Source organism: Thamnophis sirtalis, unplaced genomic scaffold (assembly GCF_051295495.1).
Source record: "Thamnophis sirtalis isolate CommonGarterSnake01/CBP01778 unplaced genomic scaffold, rThaSir2_p1.2 scaffold_1, whole genome shotgun sequence".
Classification (NCBI taxonomy): Eukaryota; Metazoa; Chordata; class Lepidosauria; order Squamata; family Natricidae; genus Thamnophis; species Thamnophis sirtalis.
This window is the reverse complement of record NW_028261381.1, coordinates 69,749,628-69,763,090: the sequence shown is the minus strand read 5'-3', so window position 1 is coordinate 69,763,090 and position 13,463 is coordinate 69,749,628. Positions and strand designations below refer to the sequence as shown.

Sequence of the window (13,463 nt, the reverse complement as noted above, 5' to 3'; positions counted from 1 at the left end):
TGGCTGAAAGATCAGTAAATCAGGTTAAATTTTCCAAACAAACTAGCACTACAGATTGAACATATAATTAATTAAATTTATATTTTGTTCTTCCCTTATCAATTGAATATTGTCTTGACTGTAATATTTCTGTAAATGGAATCATCTACATTGATTTCAGCTATGCCTTACATCTTTTTATAAATATCCATTTTTATGAATCACCATCCAAATAAGTATAGACAAAAATACACATCTTGGTATTGGAAGGCTTTGTTTATTCCAATGAAAATTTTTAATTTACATTTGTGCTAAGTTTTGAATTGCTAGTAAAATGAAAACAAGCTGGGAAATGGAATTCCTTTCTAAACCAGGAAGGTTTAAATTCAGGTAAAGGATGAAAGTAACCCGTGAATGCAAAATGCTATCGAAATACAGAAAATAAAGCAGATAATTTATGGAAATAAAGCAGATAATTTATGGAAATAAAGCAGTCTTTTGTCTCAACAGTACAAAGGGCAATGTTATTTCAGACAACTAACATATAGGAAGAGGAACACAAATGTAGTGTTACAACTGGAAAGATCAAAGTCCTACTGCAAATACTGTATCTACATATATTTCATTGTGGACCAAATACATCTCTGTATTTCCCATATATTCCCATATTTTATTTTGTGTGGTAATTTTATTCAACATTACAATTAAAAATTTAAATGCTAATACAAACTAGGGAAAAAAATAAAATAATTTACAGAAAAAAGTGCAAAAAACAAAAGAAAAATATAGTAAGGAAAATGAATATAAAGAAATAACTCCCCTATTTTATCACAAGCATAAACAATTTTAATATCTTTTTATCTTCTTTTAAAATACAAATGATCTCTTACTAGATCTCATCTCATCTCTAAACAAATCCTTAAAACTTCATTAGTCCTGATCAACAAAAGTCCATTACGAGGGATATTTTAACTTGATCAAATACACCAACTTTATAGTTCTACTTTTATTTTTAACAAACTTGATTTTTTTTTCTTTCTTACTATTATTCTCACAAAATTCTTCAAAACGTTAACAAGTCTCTTGTAAATCTAATATAGGATAGATATCCAGATCATTCTGTCAATTTGTTATTTGTTTGTCCAGTGTAGTATTTTTTTTGTCTATATCATTTGTGTAGCCTGTCATTTTTAAATTACTTTTAGGCCATCTCAGTCTTATCCAGGAAAACATGTTCCTCTTCCATAACGTCTTTTAAACACAGTCTATTAACAACAGCAGACATTCTGAAAATTAACTTTTGGGCTATTGTTCATAAATATACCTTAAAAAGTCCAATCTTACAGTATTTTGTTCCATTCTATACTACTAAGTCAAGTTTAAATGTCCTCTCCTTTAATTACAATTTTCAGTTCCCTCTGGCATCCAATTTTTTTAAAAATTACGTTTTGTTAAAGAATTCAAAAGGACAGCATTTTCCCTGGGAAAGGATTCTTGTAATTAATTTCAAAAATTTTATTTCAAATTTATCTGCATCTTACTCCATTTGCTACTTTCCAAAATCAATGTTCATTTTTTTGCTATTTAATCAGAAAGTTTTTTTAAAGTCCTTAAACTTAATTTAAAACTTCTTTTGCTAAAGATTAAACAAAACTTACCCATTGCTGTAAAATCTGTTGTTCCAAGGATTCTGAAGAGAGTTAGTAAGAAATTTCCAAGTGATTAAAAGAGGAAGTATGTGAACCTTGTGTCCAAAAGGACGTGGACTATGGTTTGGATTAAGATAGTGCTCTCCCATCTCCCAAAGCCCTAAACCTGCTGGATTCTTCATGAGGAGCAACTGTCTAGACCATGTGTGGGCAATCCCAAGTCTTCTCCTTGTCTGGAGAGGAATCCAAAAGAGCTGGTCCACTTGCTATCTCTTCATTCCACTGTAATTGTTGGCTCCCCTATCTTTAGCTCCCCATTTCTTCTCTGGAAATCCTACATTCCCATATTTATTTAAACATACTTCCTTCCCTACACACACACACACACACACACACACACACTCACTCACTCATACTTTCAACAATGGCTCTTTCATGAAGATTTCAAACCATCCTTAAGGTGTTGTAAAAAGGAATGGTATGCAACTACATTGATTGTCACACAATGCATTCATAAAAATGCACTTTGTTCACATATTTTTATATACTATACATACACATTCATATTTGCCTACAGTTCCTATATGTATCAACCATAACATACAGTTTTTAAATGTTGTGCTTGGCCCAGGGATTAACATAAGTCCCTAATTCATACAATTTTTTTCTCCCTAAACAATTAGGTATGTACTCTTAGTATTTCATGTGCTATAAGCTCACTTGAAACCACTCTCTCTTGCATCCTTGCCAATCTGCTGGAAAGTCTTTGGAATGCATCAGAGGGTGAGACTCTTAAAACAATGAGAAAAGACAGTCAGAAAGAAAAAGCTGTAAAAAGCTTTCAACAGAAGTAGGGCTGCCGAAACAGAAATTAGATGGATCTGGGTGGAAGAATCTAAGCCACCCAAAGTCTTTTTCCAGGTGTTTGTATCAGAAGATCAGTCCTGATATATAGAGACAGTAGCAGGTCTATAGACTTGTGAGAAATAGAGGAGGGTAACTCAGTCTATTTCCAAATCAGAATCAGATGATAATCTCTGCTCAGCTATCTGATGAACTGCTTCATCCAGGGAGGTTACATTGACAGAGCTTAAATTGCCATCAGAATCCAGGCCCATAGGTCTGATGATCTGCTGTCTTCAGAGGAGAAAAAGAAGAAATTATAGGGATGAGGGGGAAAAAAGATTTCACCCTAGAGAAAAGCCTTATAGAAACTGTCATGAAATGTCTTCTGACAAATGAATATAACAAAGTGTTCATTCATCAATTTAAGCCTTGAAGATCTTGTCTGGGGATCTTGCATCCTTTTGTTAAAATTGAAAGAAAATATTACTCCTAATAAAAACAATCCTAAAATTTCCAGAAATGATCCACAATGCATGTACTGGGACTGGTTTTGCTAACAGACATTTTTTGAAGAAGGTATGAAATTTCAAAAGATTCTAAACAGGCACTTTGAAATGCAACTGACATTTGCTTTATATGAAAAATTCTTAAGTGATTTGTAATTCATCTTGGCCCCAATCAGATGTCTTTTTCAGCTCAGTTTTTTAAAACCTTTATGGAAATCCATACTGCATTTAGAACCTGCATATGGCTAACCTATTAAGATCCTTTTAACTACCAAAGGAACATGATTAAGTTTCCTGAGTCTGAGTTCTGTGAAGGTCTTAGAAAGCAAACAGTTCATACATGAATGTTATTCAGGAGATACTACTAAATAATATGGAATGCAAATTCTTCAGGTAGTCATTAGGATGTTTAAAGTAATAAAATTACGTTTTCCTCACATGGCTCAAGCAGCATTATAATGCTCATAGAATCCAAACAGAATTTTGAAACCCAAACAAAATTGAACTAGTATGTCAAGTCATATCCCTCTATAAAACACATTAACCATGATGTGTGAACTCGGCCTAAGAAATGATTTTGGGATCCTTAATGTTCTGTAATAAGGCCAAGCCAATGTTAGAATTTCCACTGATAATTCTGAAAGTAATAGCCTTAACATCCTTCTCTGTTGAGCTAACTGGAAAATTGCTCTGCAATTCTTTCTGATATCATTTCAGCTGATATCTTTGTCAGAGACTTACTATTTTCACCTCTTAAAACTTCCCACTTTTCACATACAGCAAGATTTTTTAGCGAGACCACACGTTTCAAAAACCATGGTATGATAACTACTAGAGTCAAACTGTCCTGGATAATTTTACTGAAGTTTGAAGTCAAAGCACCACCTCAGCCTCTTTCAGTGCATAGTAATACAGGTAAATGAGGAAGAATAAATTTCTTCAACCATCCTCTGAGCTCACAGTTGCCTGCAGACACTTCTTCTAATGTTAATAGAACCCTCAAGATGAGTAGCAAATTATTCCAAAGAAAATGAAATAGGTTGAAATAACTTGTCTGAATCTGTTGTAATTTAGTATCTTAGAGGTTTTAACCAATTGCTTTCCTTCAGCCTATTCGCTTACTACCAATCCATTTCTGGATAATTATGCTGAATCATTTAGTACCTGGAGAGTTTATCAAACATGTTCACCAGTTTCATTGCTTCAAGCTCCTTCTGTTCATCTGTCATCCCTTCCATTGGATTGGGAAGCTTTTCCTCCACACGTCCAGTAATAGGGTTAATGCTAAATAGTTGGTCACATAATAACCCAAAGAAAAGAAGGTAGAATATATGAAACACAAACAATGAATCAACAAATCCAATTCTTCATTTATATTTTTCAGGAAGGTAATTATGATCAGTTTTCCACTTCGTAAAAATCCAAAGGACACAGAGACTTGGAAGATATGATAAAGATCATATCAAAATTTATATCACAAATTTCATTCTTGGATGTTTTTTAACAGATAAAAGAGTAAAAAAGGTATAACGAGCAGCCTAAAAATATAACTCTAATATTCATTTGATTAACATAAATACATGCTACTAAAATGAAGAGGAACTACACGAAATATGCAGATAATGGTGTGTTTCTTTCCCCAAAACATGTCCATTCTATTATTCTTAATTCAATTTTTGTCTATTTTCTGTTACTATTCTTGCTTCTAAGGCTACAAGGAAATTCCCAGTTTAATAAATCTTACATAGAGCAGTTGCCTTTTTACACATTAAGTAGATGTATGTAAATGCACAACAAAGTGTGCAGAAAAATAGGAGGAAGGTGAATGAGGAGGGAAACATATATTATATTATATGTTTCCCTCCTACTTCACCTTTGTCCAACTTTAAAATAAGATGTACCATATTTTTTGAAGTATAAGATGCACCTTTTTTCCTCAAAAGAGGCTGAAAATCTGGGTGCATCTTATATACCAAATATAGCATTTTTTTGCCTCCCTAAGCCCCACCCCTTCACCAAAATGGCTGTGCATAGCCTTATGTAGGCTTTCAGAGAGTTCCTGGGGCTGGGGAGAGGGCAGAAATGAGCAAAAAACAAGCCCGCCGCCCCCAGCAGCACTCTATAAGCCTCCATAAGGCTATTGTTTTTTACAAAAAACGTGCTCACTTTCATGAAAAACGGGTCATTTTTTTTTCATTTTGGGGGGCCCACCCCCCAGGAGCACTCTACAAGCCCCCCCCCCAAGGCTATTCATGCCTTTTTTTAAAAAACACGGGCTCGTTTTCAAGAAAAACAGGCTGTTTTGGGGAGGTTTGCAGAGTGCAAAAACTTTTTTTTCCTTTTGGAAAACTCTTTAACTGATTGATGAGTATTACATTGATCAAGGACTGTGCCAGCAGAAACAAAGTCTTAAGTGCTACAGATTGTCAGTAATTTTCTTCTCCAGCACATGGATAAATACACCTACCTACCTACCTACCTACCTACCTACCTACCTACCTACCTACTCTCTCTCTCTCCCCACCTACCATATTTCTTTCTCTCCCTCTATCTACCTACCTACTCTCTCTCTCTCTCTCCCTAACTACCTACTGTATTTATCTCTCTATTTCTCTCTATATATATCCCTTTATTTACCTACCTACCGAACTACTCTCCCTACCTACCTACCAACTGTATTTCTCTCTTTTTCTCTCCCTATCCCTCTGTCTACCTACCTACTTTTTTTTAAAAAAAGTCTCTTCAAAACCTTGGTGCGTCTCATACTCGGGTGTATCTTATACTCCAAAAAATACAGTAATTAAACAGAAAATGTCAAAATACCTAGGTTCAACTTTGTACATATTATTGGGCAATTGACTCTTGATAACTGTCACTGTCAATTAGGTCAAGAGCTGGAGGTAAAAGGAATTGTCTGTTTGTGAATAACTTAACAAGAAGTGAAAGAGGCTACTGAACAAAGAAACAAACATAAAAGAAGAAACTTAAGAGAAATCAAATAATAAAATGAAACAGGGACAGTCAAAGAGCAATAGGTCTTTTTAAAAAAATAAAAAAATGAGATTCAACTGAGTATCAGGAGGCATTTTTATGGTAAGAGTTCTTAAGCAGCAAAGTGGGCTTTGTAAAACAGCTGTAATATTCATAGGGAGGCTGGTTGGTTTAATGGATTCCTGCAAATGACTTATAAAGTGAAGGCTAACGTTTTTGTTGTCACATGCTGAAAGTGTACGCGCGCGCCCACACCCCTAATACAATGCATGTGCGACACACACCCGGTGCACGCCCCATCCCCACATGCCCCATTTTGGGCCTGGAAGGCATCCTGCACCAACTTGGGAGCCAAAACCGGGCTTGGGGGATTGTGCATGCCCCTCCCCGGTGCCGTTTTGAGCCTGGAAGGCCTCCTGCACCAACCTGGAAGCCAAAAATGGGTGCGGGGATGCTGCAAGAGGCCCCAAAAATGCACATGTGCCCCACACCCCGCACGCATGCATACACACCCCGCATGCACCCTGCCCCCCATGCATGTGCGGCAGAGACCCAAAGACCAGCCGGTCGGTGGGAGGCACACGTGCATGCGTGGTGGAGGTGGGCGATGGATGGCGTGCCCACAGAGAGGGCTCTGCATGCCACCTGTGGCACATGTGTCATAGGTTCACCATCACAGACTTATAAGGTTCATTCCATCTCATCTATGCTAAGATTCTAACATCCAGATCCGATAGGGATATACACCAAAGAAGTAGAAGCAAAGTTTAAAATGCATCCCTACTTGGGTTTTGCTTCCTTGTATTCCTCTGTATCAGTATCTTCATCTTCAGAGTATTCGCCTTCTGTCTGTCCCCCAGCCATGAGGCCTCGTGCTGCCAGAAGGCCAGCAGCATTTCCATATCCCGTGTACTTTACAAACCGTGATACTGCGGAGACATAGAAAGTCAAACTTTCTCTTATTAGTGTAGAAACAAATGAATTCAAATAGTAGCACATTAATTCTATTCTTCTTCAGGCCACTTCTTACCTTTTGGTCAAGTTAGGACATTAGGTAGATGCCACATATGTTAGGTTGCATACTGTCTACAAGGCAAAGCATTTAAAGGCGAAATACCACTCCGAAAAAGGCATCTTTGCAAAGCTGCTTTTCCTGTTGTAATGTTCAAGAAATCCAACAGTAGCTTTGCCGTGAGGAAAAGTATGATTAACAGCTACAAAGAATTCACAAGCCCAGCAGCAACAAATTTTATTCAAGTTTATTTAGCTTCTTCCTTAATTTTAAAATTGGTCCAGTGAATGACATTTCTCTTCATTTCCATGCAATGTAACTTAATCCAAAGACCTATGAGGTTCCAGTTTACCTGCATTCTTAATATTCAGCCGCCATCCAAATAACGTCTCAGTTAGATGGATTAGCTTGTTCCTATTTACCGATTCAAACTGCCAGCATACAACAGGCCTGAGATCAACAAGAAAACATGGATAATTACCACTTTCCTTGCAGAGTACAAACAGGAACTCAGCAGCACAGTGTTTCACATCCGTGTCAATGTGAGTCATGAGGCGTACAAGTTTATTTCTCAACAAGTTTCCCACCTCAGGTCTATTCTTCACATCCCGCAATGGAGGAAGTACCTGTGAATCCATGGAAAGCCAAAAGTGATGTTTAGAGCTACATTAAACTTGGTTTCATCAAGCCCTGAAAATACTGCATCCAAAATGCCTCAGCAAGAACAATATCATCCTGACATTAAACACAGATACCTTCTTAAGATACTGATGTATTATTGACAGATTGATAACTCCTCCCATATGTACTGTCATGGCTTTGTTAGACCCTGGTTTGGAGGAGGAATTGGAACCTGGGAGGGCATGCCCCCCTCCGAATGAGTGGGGAGGCCAAGGGCTGAGGATGAGGTGGTTCTAGGTCGTCTGGCGGTGGGGTAAGGCAACAGACCAGATGGTGAATTGGAGCAACTGCAGTGGCCCAACAAGCTCCAGACCACATCTGATGAATAACAGTTACCGTATTTTTCAGAGTATAAGATGTACTAGAGTATAAGATGCACCAAGGTTTTGAAGAGGCTTTTTTTTTTAAAAAGTAGGTAGGTAGGTAGGTAGGTAGGTAGGTAGGTAGGTAGGTAGGTAGGTAGGTAGGTAGGTAAGTAGGTAGGTAGGTAGGTAGAGGGATAGAGAGGGAGAGAAAGAGAGAGAAATACAATAGGTAGGGAGGGAGAGAGAGTAGTTAGGTAGGTAGGTAGATAAAAGGATAGAGAGAGAGAGTGCATGTAGGTAGGTAGAGCGATAGAGAGATAGAGAAATACAGTAGACAGGTAGAGAGATAGAGTAGTTAGGTAGGTAAAGGGAGAGAGAGAGATAAATACAGTAGATAGGTGGGGGGAGAGAGAGAGAGTAGGCAGGTTGTTAGGTAGAGGGATAGAGAGAGAGAAATAGAGAAATACAGTAGATAGGTAGGGAGAGAGAGTAATTAGTTAGGTAGGTAAAGGGAGGGAGAGAGAGAAAAATGCAGTAGGTAGGTAGGGGGAGAAAGAGAGTGTAGGTAGGTAGGTAGGTAGGTATAGGTAGGTAGATGGATAGAAAGAAATAGAGAGAGAAATACAGTAGATAGGTAGGGGGAGAGAGTAGTTAGGTAGATAAAGGGATACAGAGAGAGAAAGAAATACAGTAGGGGGGAGGGAGAGAGAGAGTGTAGGTAGGTAAGTAGGTAGAGGGATAGAGAGAGAGAAATAGAGATAGAGAGAAATACAGTAGATAGGTAGGTGTTTCTTCTGGCATAGCACTTGATCAATGTAATTCTCTTCAATCAGTTAAAGAGCTTTTCAAAAGGAAAAAAGTTTTTGCACTCTCAAACCTCCCAAAAACGGCCCATATTTCACACAAATGGGCCTTTTTTTTTTTTCAAAGAAGGCATGAATAGCCTTGGGGGGGGTTGCAGAATGTTGCTGGGGGGGGAGGCAAAAATGTGCAAAACACAGACCGTTTTTCGCAAAAATGGGCCCGTTTTTTGTAAAAAAAAAATGGCATCATAGCCTTATGGAGGCTTATAGAGTGCTGCTGGGGGCTGGGGGGGGGGAGCAAAAAACATGCCTTTTTTGCTCATTTCTGCCCTCCCCAGCCCCCAGGAGCTCTCTGAAAGCCTCCATAAGGATATGCACGGCCATTTTGGTGAAGGGGCGGGGCTTCGGCAGGCAAAAAATGCTGTATTTGGTGTACAAGATCCACCCAGATTTTCAGCCTCTTTTTTGAGGAAAAAAGGTGAGTCTTATACTCCGAAAAATACAGTAACTCTCCCATCCAATCCATGGGTGAGGAGAAAAGAGCAGAGGGAGTCACAGCAAGGAAGCAGCCCCCATCCCTCCTCACAAGGAACACTTGGGGAAGGGTGATTTAAAAGAAGGGTGGGGAAGGCGCTGGGGGAAGGAATGCTTGCTGGGAACACCTGTTAGCTTTGATGTGCATCTTTCTGGCTTTCGTGAATACCGCCTTATGAACCTTGGATTGTGTTGTACCTTTGTTTTAAGGAATTTCCTTGTCTGTCGATGGACCCGTGCACTTTCAGTCAGCAAGTTCAACACTGGGGTAAGACTCTCCTTGAGTTTATGACCCTGTGAAAGAGGCGTAAAAAGAAACAGATTTAACTGTTCTTTTTAGGTTTGCCATGCATAAAAATGGTTTGGCCGTATGGATATTTTTAGTGAAAATCAACCATATTAGTTGAAATTGCAGACTAATTGCAGCAAGAAACTACATCACACTGACCAAGACAAAAAAAACAACATTTTTTAGGAAAGCCATCTAAACTTTATTTTTACATAAAACTTCCTCCCCAATTTCCCTTTTAGCAACTGTTATTACATATTTCATGTCCTGGCGTTATTATGTTCAATGTTTACCTGTATAGTTTTTTATATAATGCATGGCCTAGCAGGTATCAGCAACCTGTCAAGGTTTGATTCCAAAAAACTCTGCAAACCTGGTTAATAATTGGATAGAAAACTGTCAAAAGAGCCCAGAATTATAGTCTAGACCAGGATATTTTTTTAAAAATCCCAGAAAAAGACAACTACAAATCACCTTTGTATTACTGCCAAAAGCCCCTACTCATTTGTACAATTATGAAGAATCAGCTTGACTTGAGAGTCTTTGCACTCTACATGGGGCTGTCGTGCTCTACATGGGGCTGCCCTTGAAGAGTGTTCGAAGACTTCAGCTAGTCCAGAACGCAGCCGCGCGAGCGATCGTGGGTGCACCCAGGTACACCCACGTTACACCTATCCTCCGCGAGCTGCACTGGCTACCCATTAGTCTCCGGACTCGCTTCAAGGTGCTAGTCGTTACTTATAAGGCCCTACATGGCATCGGACCTGGGTACCTGAGAGACCGCCTCCTGCCAATTACCTCCCATAGACCGATCAGATCGCACAGACTAGGCCTCCTCCGGATCCCATCTGCCAGCCAATGTAGGCTGGCAACTCCCCGGGGGAGAGACTTCTCTGTTGCAGCTCCAGCCCTCTGGAACGAGCTCCCCATGGAGATCCGGACCCTTACTACTCTCCCAGCCTTCCGCAAAGCCACGAAGATCTGGCTGTTCAGGCAGGCTGGGGGGCTGTTGAAATAGCCAGCCCCACGGGAACTATGAATGTTGTATATTTTAAATTGTTGTTTGTCTATTTGTCTATTTATTCCCTTCCTTTGTTTATTGTAAGCCGCCCGGAGTCCTTCGGGAGTGGGCGGCATACAAGATCAATAGATACTAATACTAATACTAATTTTTGGTTTTTTACATAATGAATAATCCTAGCATTAATGCATGCAATAAGCAATATTCTTCTACATGAATATCTAACTGGGTGAGAGTTGCGTCATGTACAGATAAGTCTCTGACTTATCACCAGTCCCTTAGCGGGCATTCAAAGTAATAATAGACTCCCCAAAAGGTACTTATGACCTGGTTCCAAAGTTCCAATGGCTGCTCCTCACCCGCAGTCACGTGACCACATTTTGGGCACTCAGCTTGCATTTATGACCATTTGCAACATCCTGCAGTCCATAATTGCCATTTAGGATGTTTTTGTAGAAAACCAGATTTTACTTCTAGTTTTCAGCAAAAACATCCCATAGTGAACAATGGGCTTGCTTAATGACAGCTGCAAAACAGGTCATAAAATTGGGTATGTTACATAGGTGGGTGACCTGCTTTATCACTGTCACGACTTTCAACTACGATGGGCAGGTTCCATTATAGTTATTGTCAAGGATTACCTATATTAATGAAAAGCAGAAGCAGGAATCATTTGAACTCATTAGGAGGTATCTTTCTGATTGGTGTAAGAAGATTATGAAAGGTGATCACATGACCCTGGGAGTCTGTAATTGTCATAAATATGAGTCAAATGCCAAGCATCTGAATTTAGATCAACGGTCAATGTTGCAATGGTCCAAAGTGTGAAAAACAGTCATAAGTCACTTTTTTTCAGTGCTGTTTGCTCGCCTGTTGTAAGTTGAGGACTACCTGTATCAGGCTGATTGCTACTATATAAGTTTTCTTAGAGAATGATAAATAATTGAGATTTTCATCTTTGTGTGGTAGGGTAAATGTCATATATTTAAGCAAAGGATAGATTCTCAAATGAATCCTAATCAAACATGGGTATCATCATAAATCAAAGTAGCTTGGGATGAGCAAAGAAGTTGTGAAAATGTTTCGCTTTACCTACCCTATCAAGACGTCGATCAAGGAAACTCAGGAGAACATTGACAGCATCCATATTGACTCCCATGTATTCAAGGGAGCCCCGGTGGACCTTGGGAGTCAGCAAAACATCTAAACACTTGAGAGGCAGATTGCCCAAAAGGTTGATTGTATGGCTGAAGGCAGGATACAAGGCAAAACAGGAAAAATTAGCAACCAATATAAGTGAAAGAATGTTTCATTCTGAAAACTCTAGTATTTTCTAGGTTTTAGCAATAGGAGAACAAATTTCAAAATGTGCCATATAAAACAATAGCAAACCCTTCCTTTTTAGTTCAAGCTTCCATCATCATCTCCATTTGGTGTTGTATATCCATTTTTAGAAGTCCAGTAGAAGTCACAAATTTGCCAGATCTCTTGTTCATAATGTGCAATATGCCCGCATACTATTATTTATTAAATGTAAAGTATATCAATGTCTCTCCTTACACAACAATTAACGTGGTTGATAATAGATCAAAACACAAATGATAAAATGCAAGAGTAATACCGATTATAATTAAATTCAAGGCAAAATTACAATTTGCATCAATGAAATCGAAGTTAGTTCAGCTAATAAAAAGCAGTAGAAGAAATGCATTTTCACTATTTTCCTAAATTCCTACCCTGAGATCACTAGGGAAGGCTTTCTCCTGTGTAGTAGATACACAAATTTTCAGCAGTAACAGCAAATATTTTCAGAAGAGCCTTCCTTTCTAATAATGTTTATCACTATCTAAAGTTAATGTTGGCTATGTCAAGTACATCAAGCAGAATACTAAAAACCTCTACTTTTTTAATACTGCATAAGCTGCATAATTTTCCAACATTAAAGCAGTCTCAGTCATAACATTTTTTCATTACTAAGAATTACTGTGTACTGTATTTTTCTTTTTTAATAGTTTTATTAAACTTATGAAATTATAAAATACAAATGAAAATAATGGGAAAAGAGGAGGGGAAAGGGCAAAAAGAAAGAAAAGCATTGACTTCTGACTCTTTTTAGCACAGTAGAATACGATAATAACATACCTCTACTTTTTACTTTTACATAATAAAAGTAAATACATATTTATGTAAATATGTATTAACCATTTCTGTAACAACAAACTTATCTAATCAGCAAAACTCAAAGTCAATGTTTCATTTTTTTCCACCTCAAAATCCATAAGTGGTTTACAAGTAGATATTGGAGTCCACATAAATAGGATACTACATTTATTTTACTATATAATATTATACTACATTTATTTTACTACAGATATTTTACTACGAATGTAGAAGGAGAAATCTATACCTAATCTGCAGTAATGAATTGATGATACATATTTTTTGTCAACAGTGGGGAAAAATATTTTAAGCATCATAGCCCAATTTATTTAGTTGTTCTGTAATTAGCTACTATATAATGTCCAGGCTTTCCCCGCTCCTCCCCTACTTTTATTACTAAACCAACCAATTTTGTGGTTGTTATCGATCGTTTTATATTGTTATATGTATTTTATGTTTGTTTCATTGGCAATACAGTCAGTCACCTGTGAAATTCTTCTGTCCGATCATCACCATCTGCTGAAATCATCAGGCAGTGACGGAGAAGGGCACCTAGACGTCGGTAAAGAGCAGCATCTTCCTGGACCGAAAACAAAATTAAAACCTTTTAGTTTGAGAAAAGAGCGCACTTTTATTTTAGGCTGTCTGTTTGTTGACACAGACTGTTCAAGCAATGCATTTTCCGAA

General features: G+C 38.1%; 1 protein-coding gene across 2 annotated transcripts in view; it reads right to left on the bottom strand.

The window, feature by feature from the left end:
- Window positions 1–236: 236 nt before the first annotated feature.
- RIC8A (RIC8 guanine nucleotide exchange factor A) overlaps window positions 237–13,463 on the bottom strand; it is a 34,545-nt gene continuing 21,318 nt past the window's right edge. The window contains exons 6-12 of one of the 2 annotated variants that reach the window (XM_014064817.2): window positions 13,262–13,356; window positions 11,713–11,863; window positions 9,505–9,600; window positions 7,465–7,609; window positions 6,756–6,900; window positions 4,145–4,288; window positions 237–2,765 (exon numbers count right to left, since the gene is read on the bottom strand). In XM_014064817.2, coding sequence (XP_013920292.1) covers window positions 2,630–2,765; window positions 4,145–4,288; window positions 6,756–6,900; window positions 7,465–7,609; window positions 9,505–9,600; window positions 11,713–11,863; window positions 13,262–13,356 — 912 coding nt within the window. In that variant the 3' untranslated portion in view covers window positions 237–2,629. The remainder of the gene's footprint in view (window positions 2,766–4,144; window positions 4,289–6,755; window positions 6,901–7,464; window positions 7,610–9,504; window positions 9,601–11,712; window positions 11,864–13,261; window positions 13,357–13,463) is intronic. The other variant, XM_014064818.2, reaches the window with a different exon arrangement.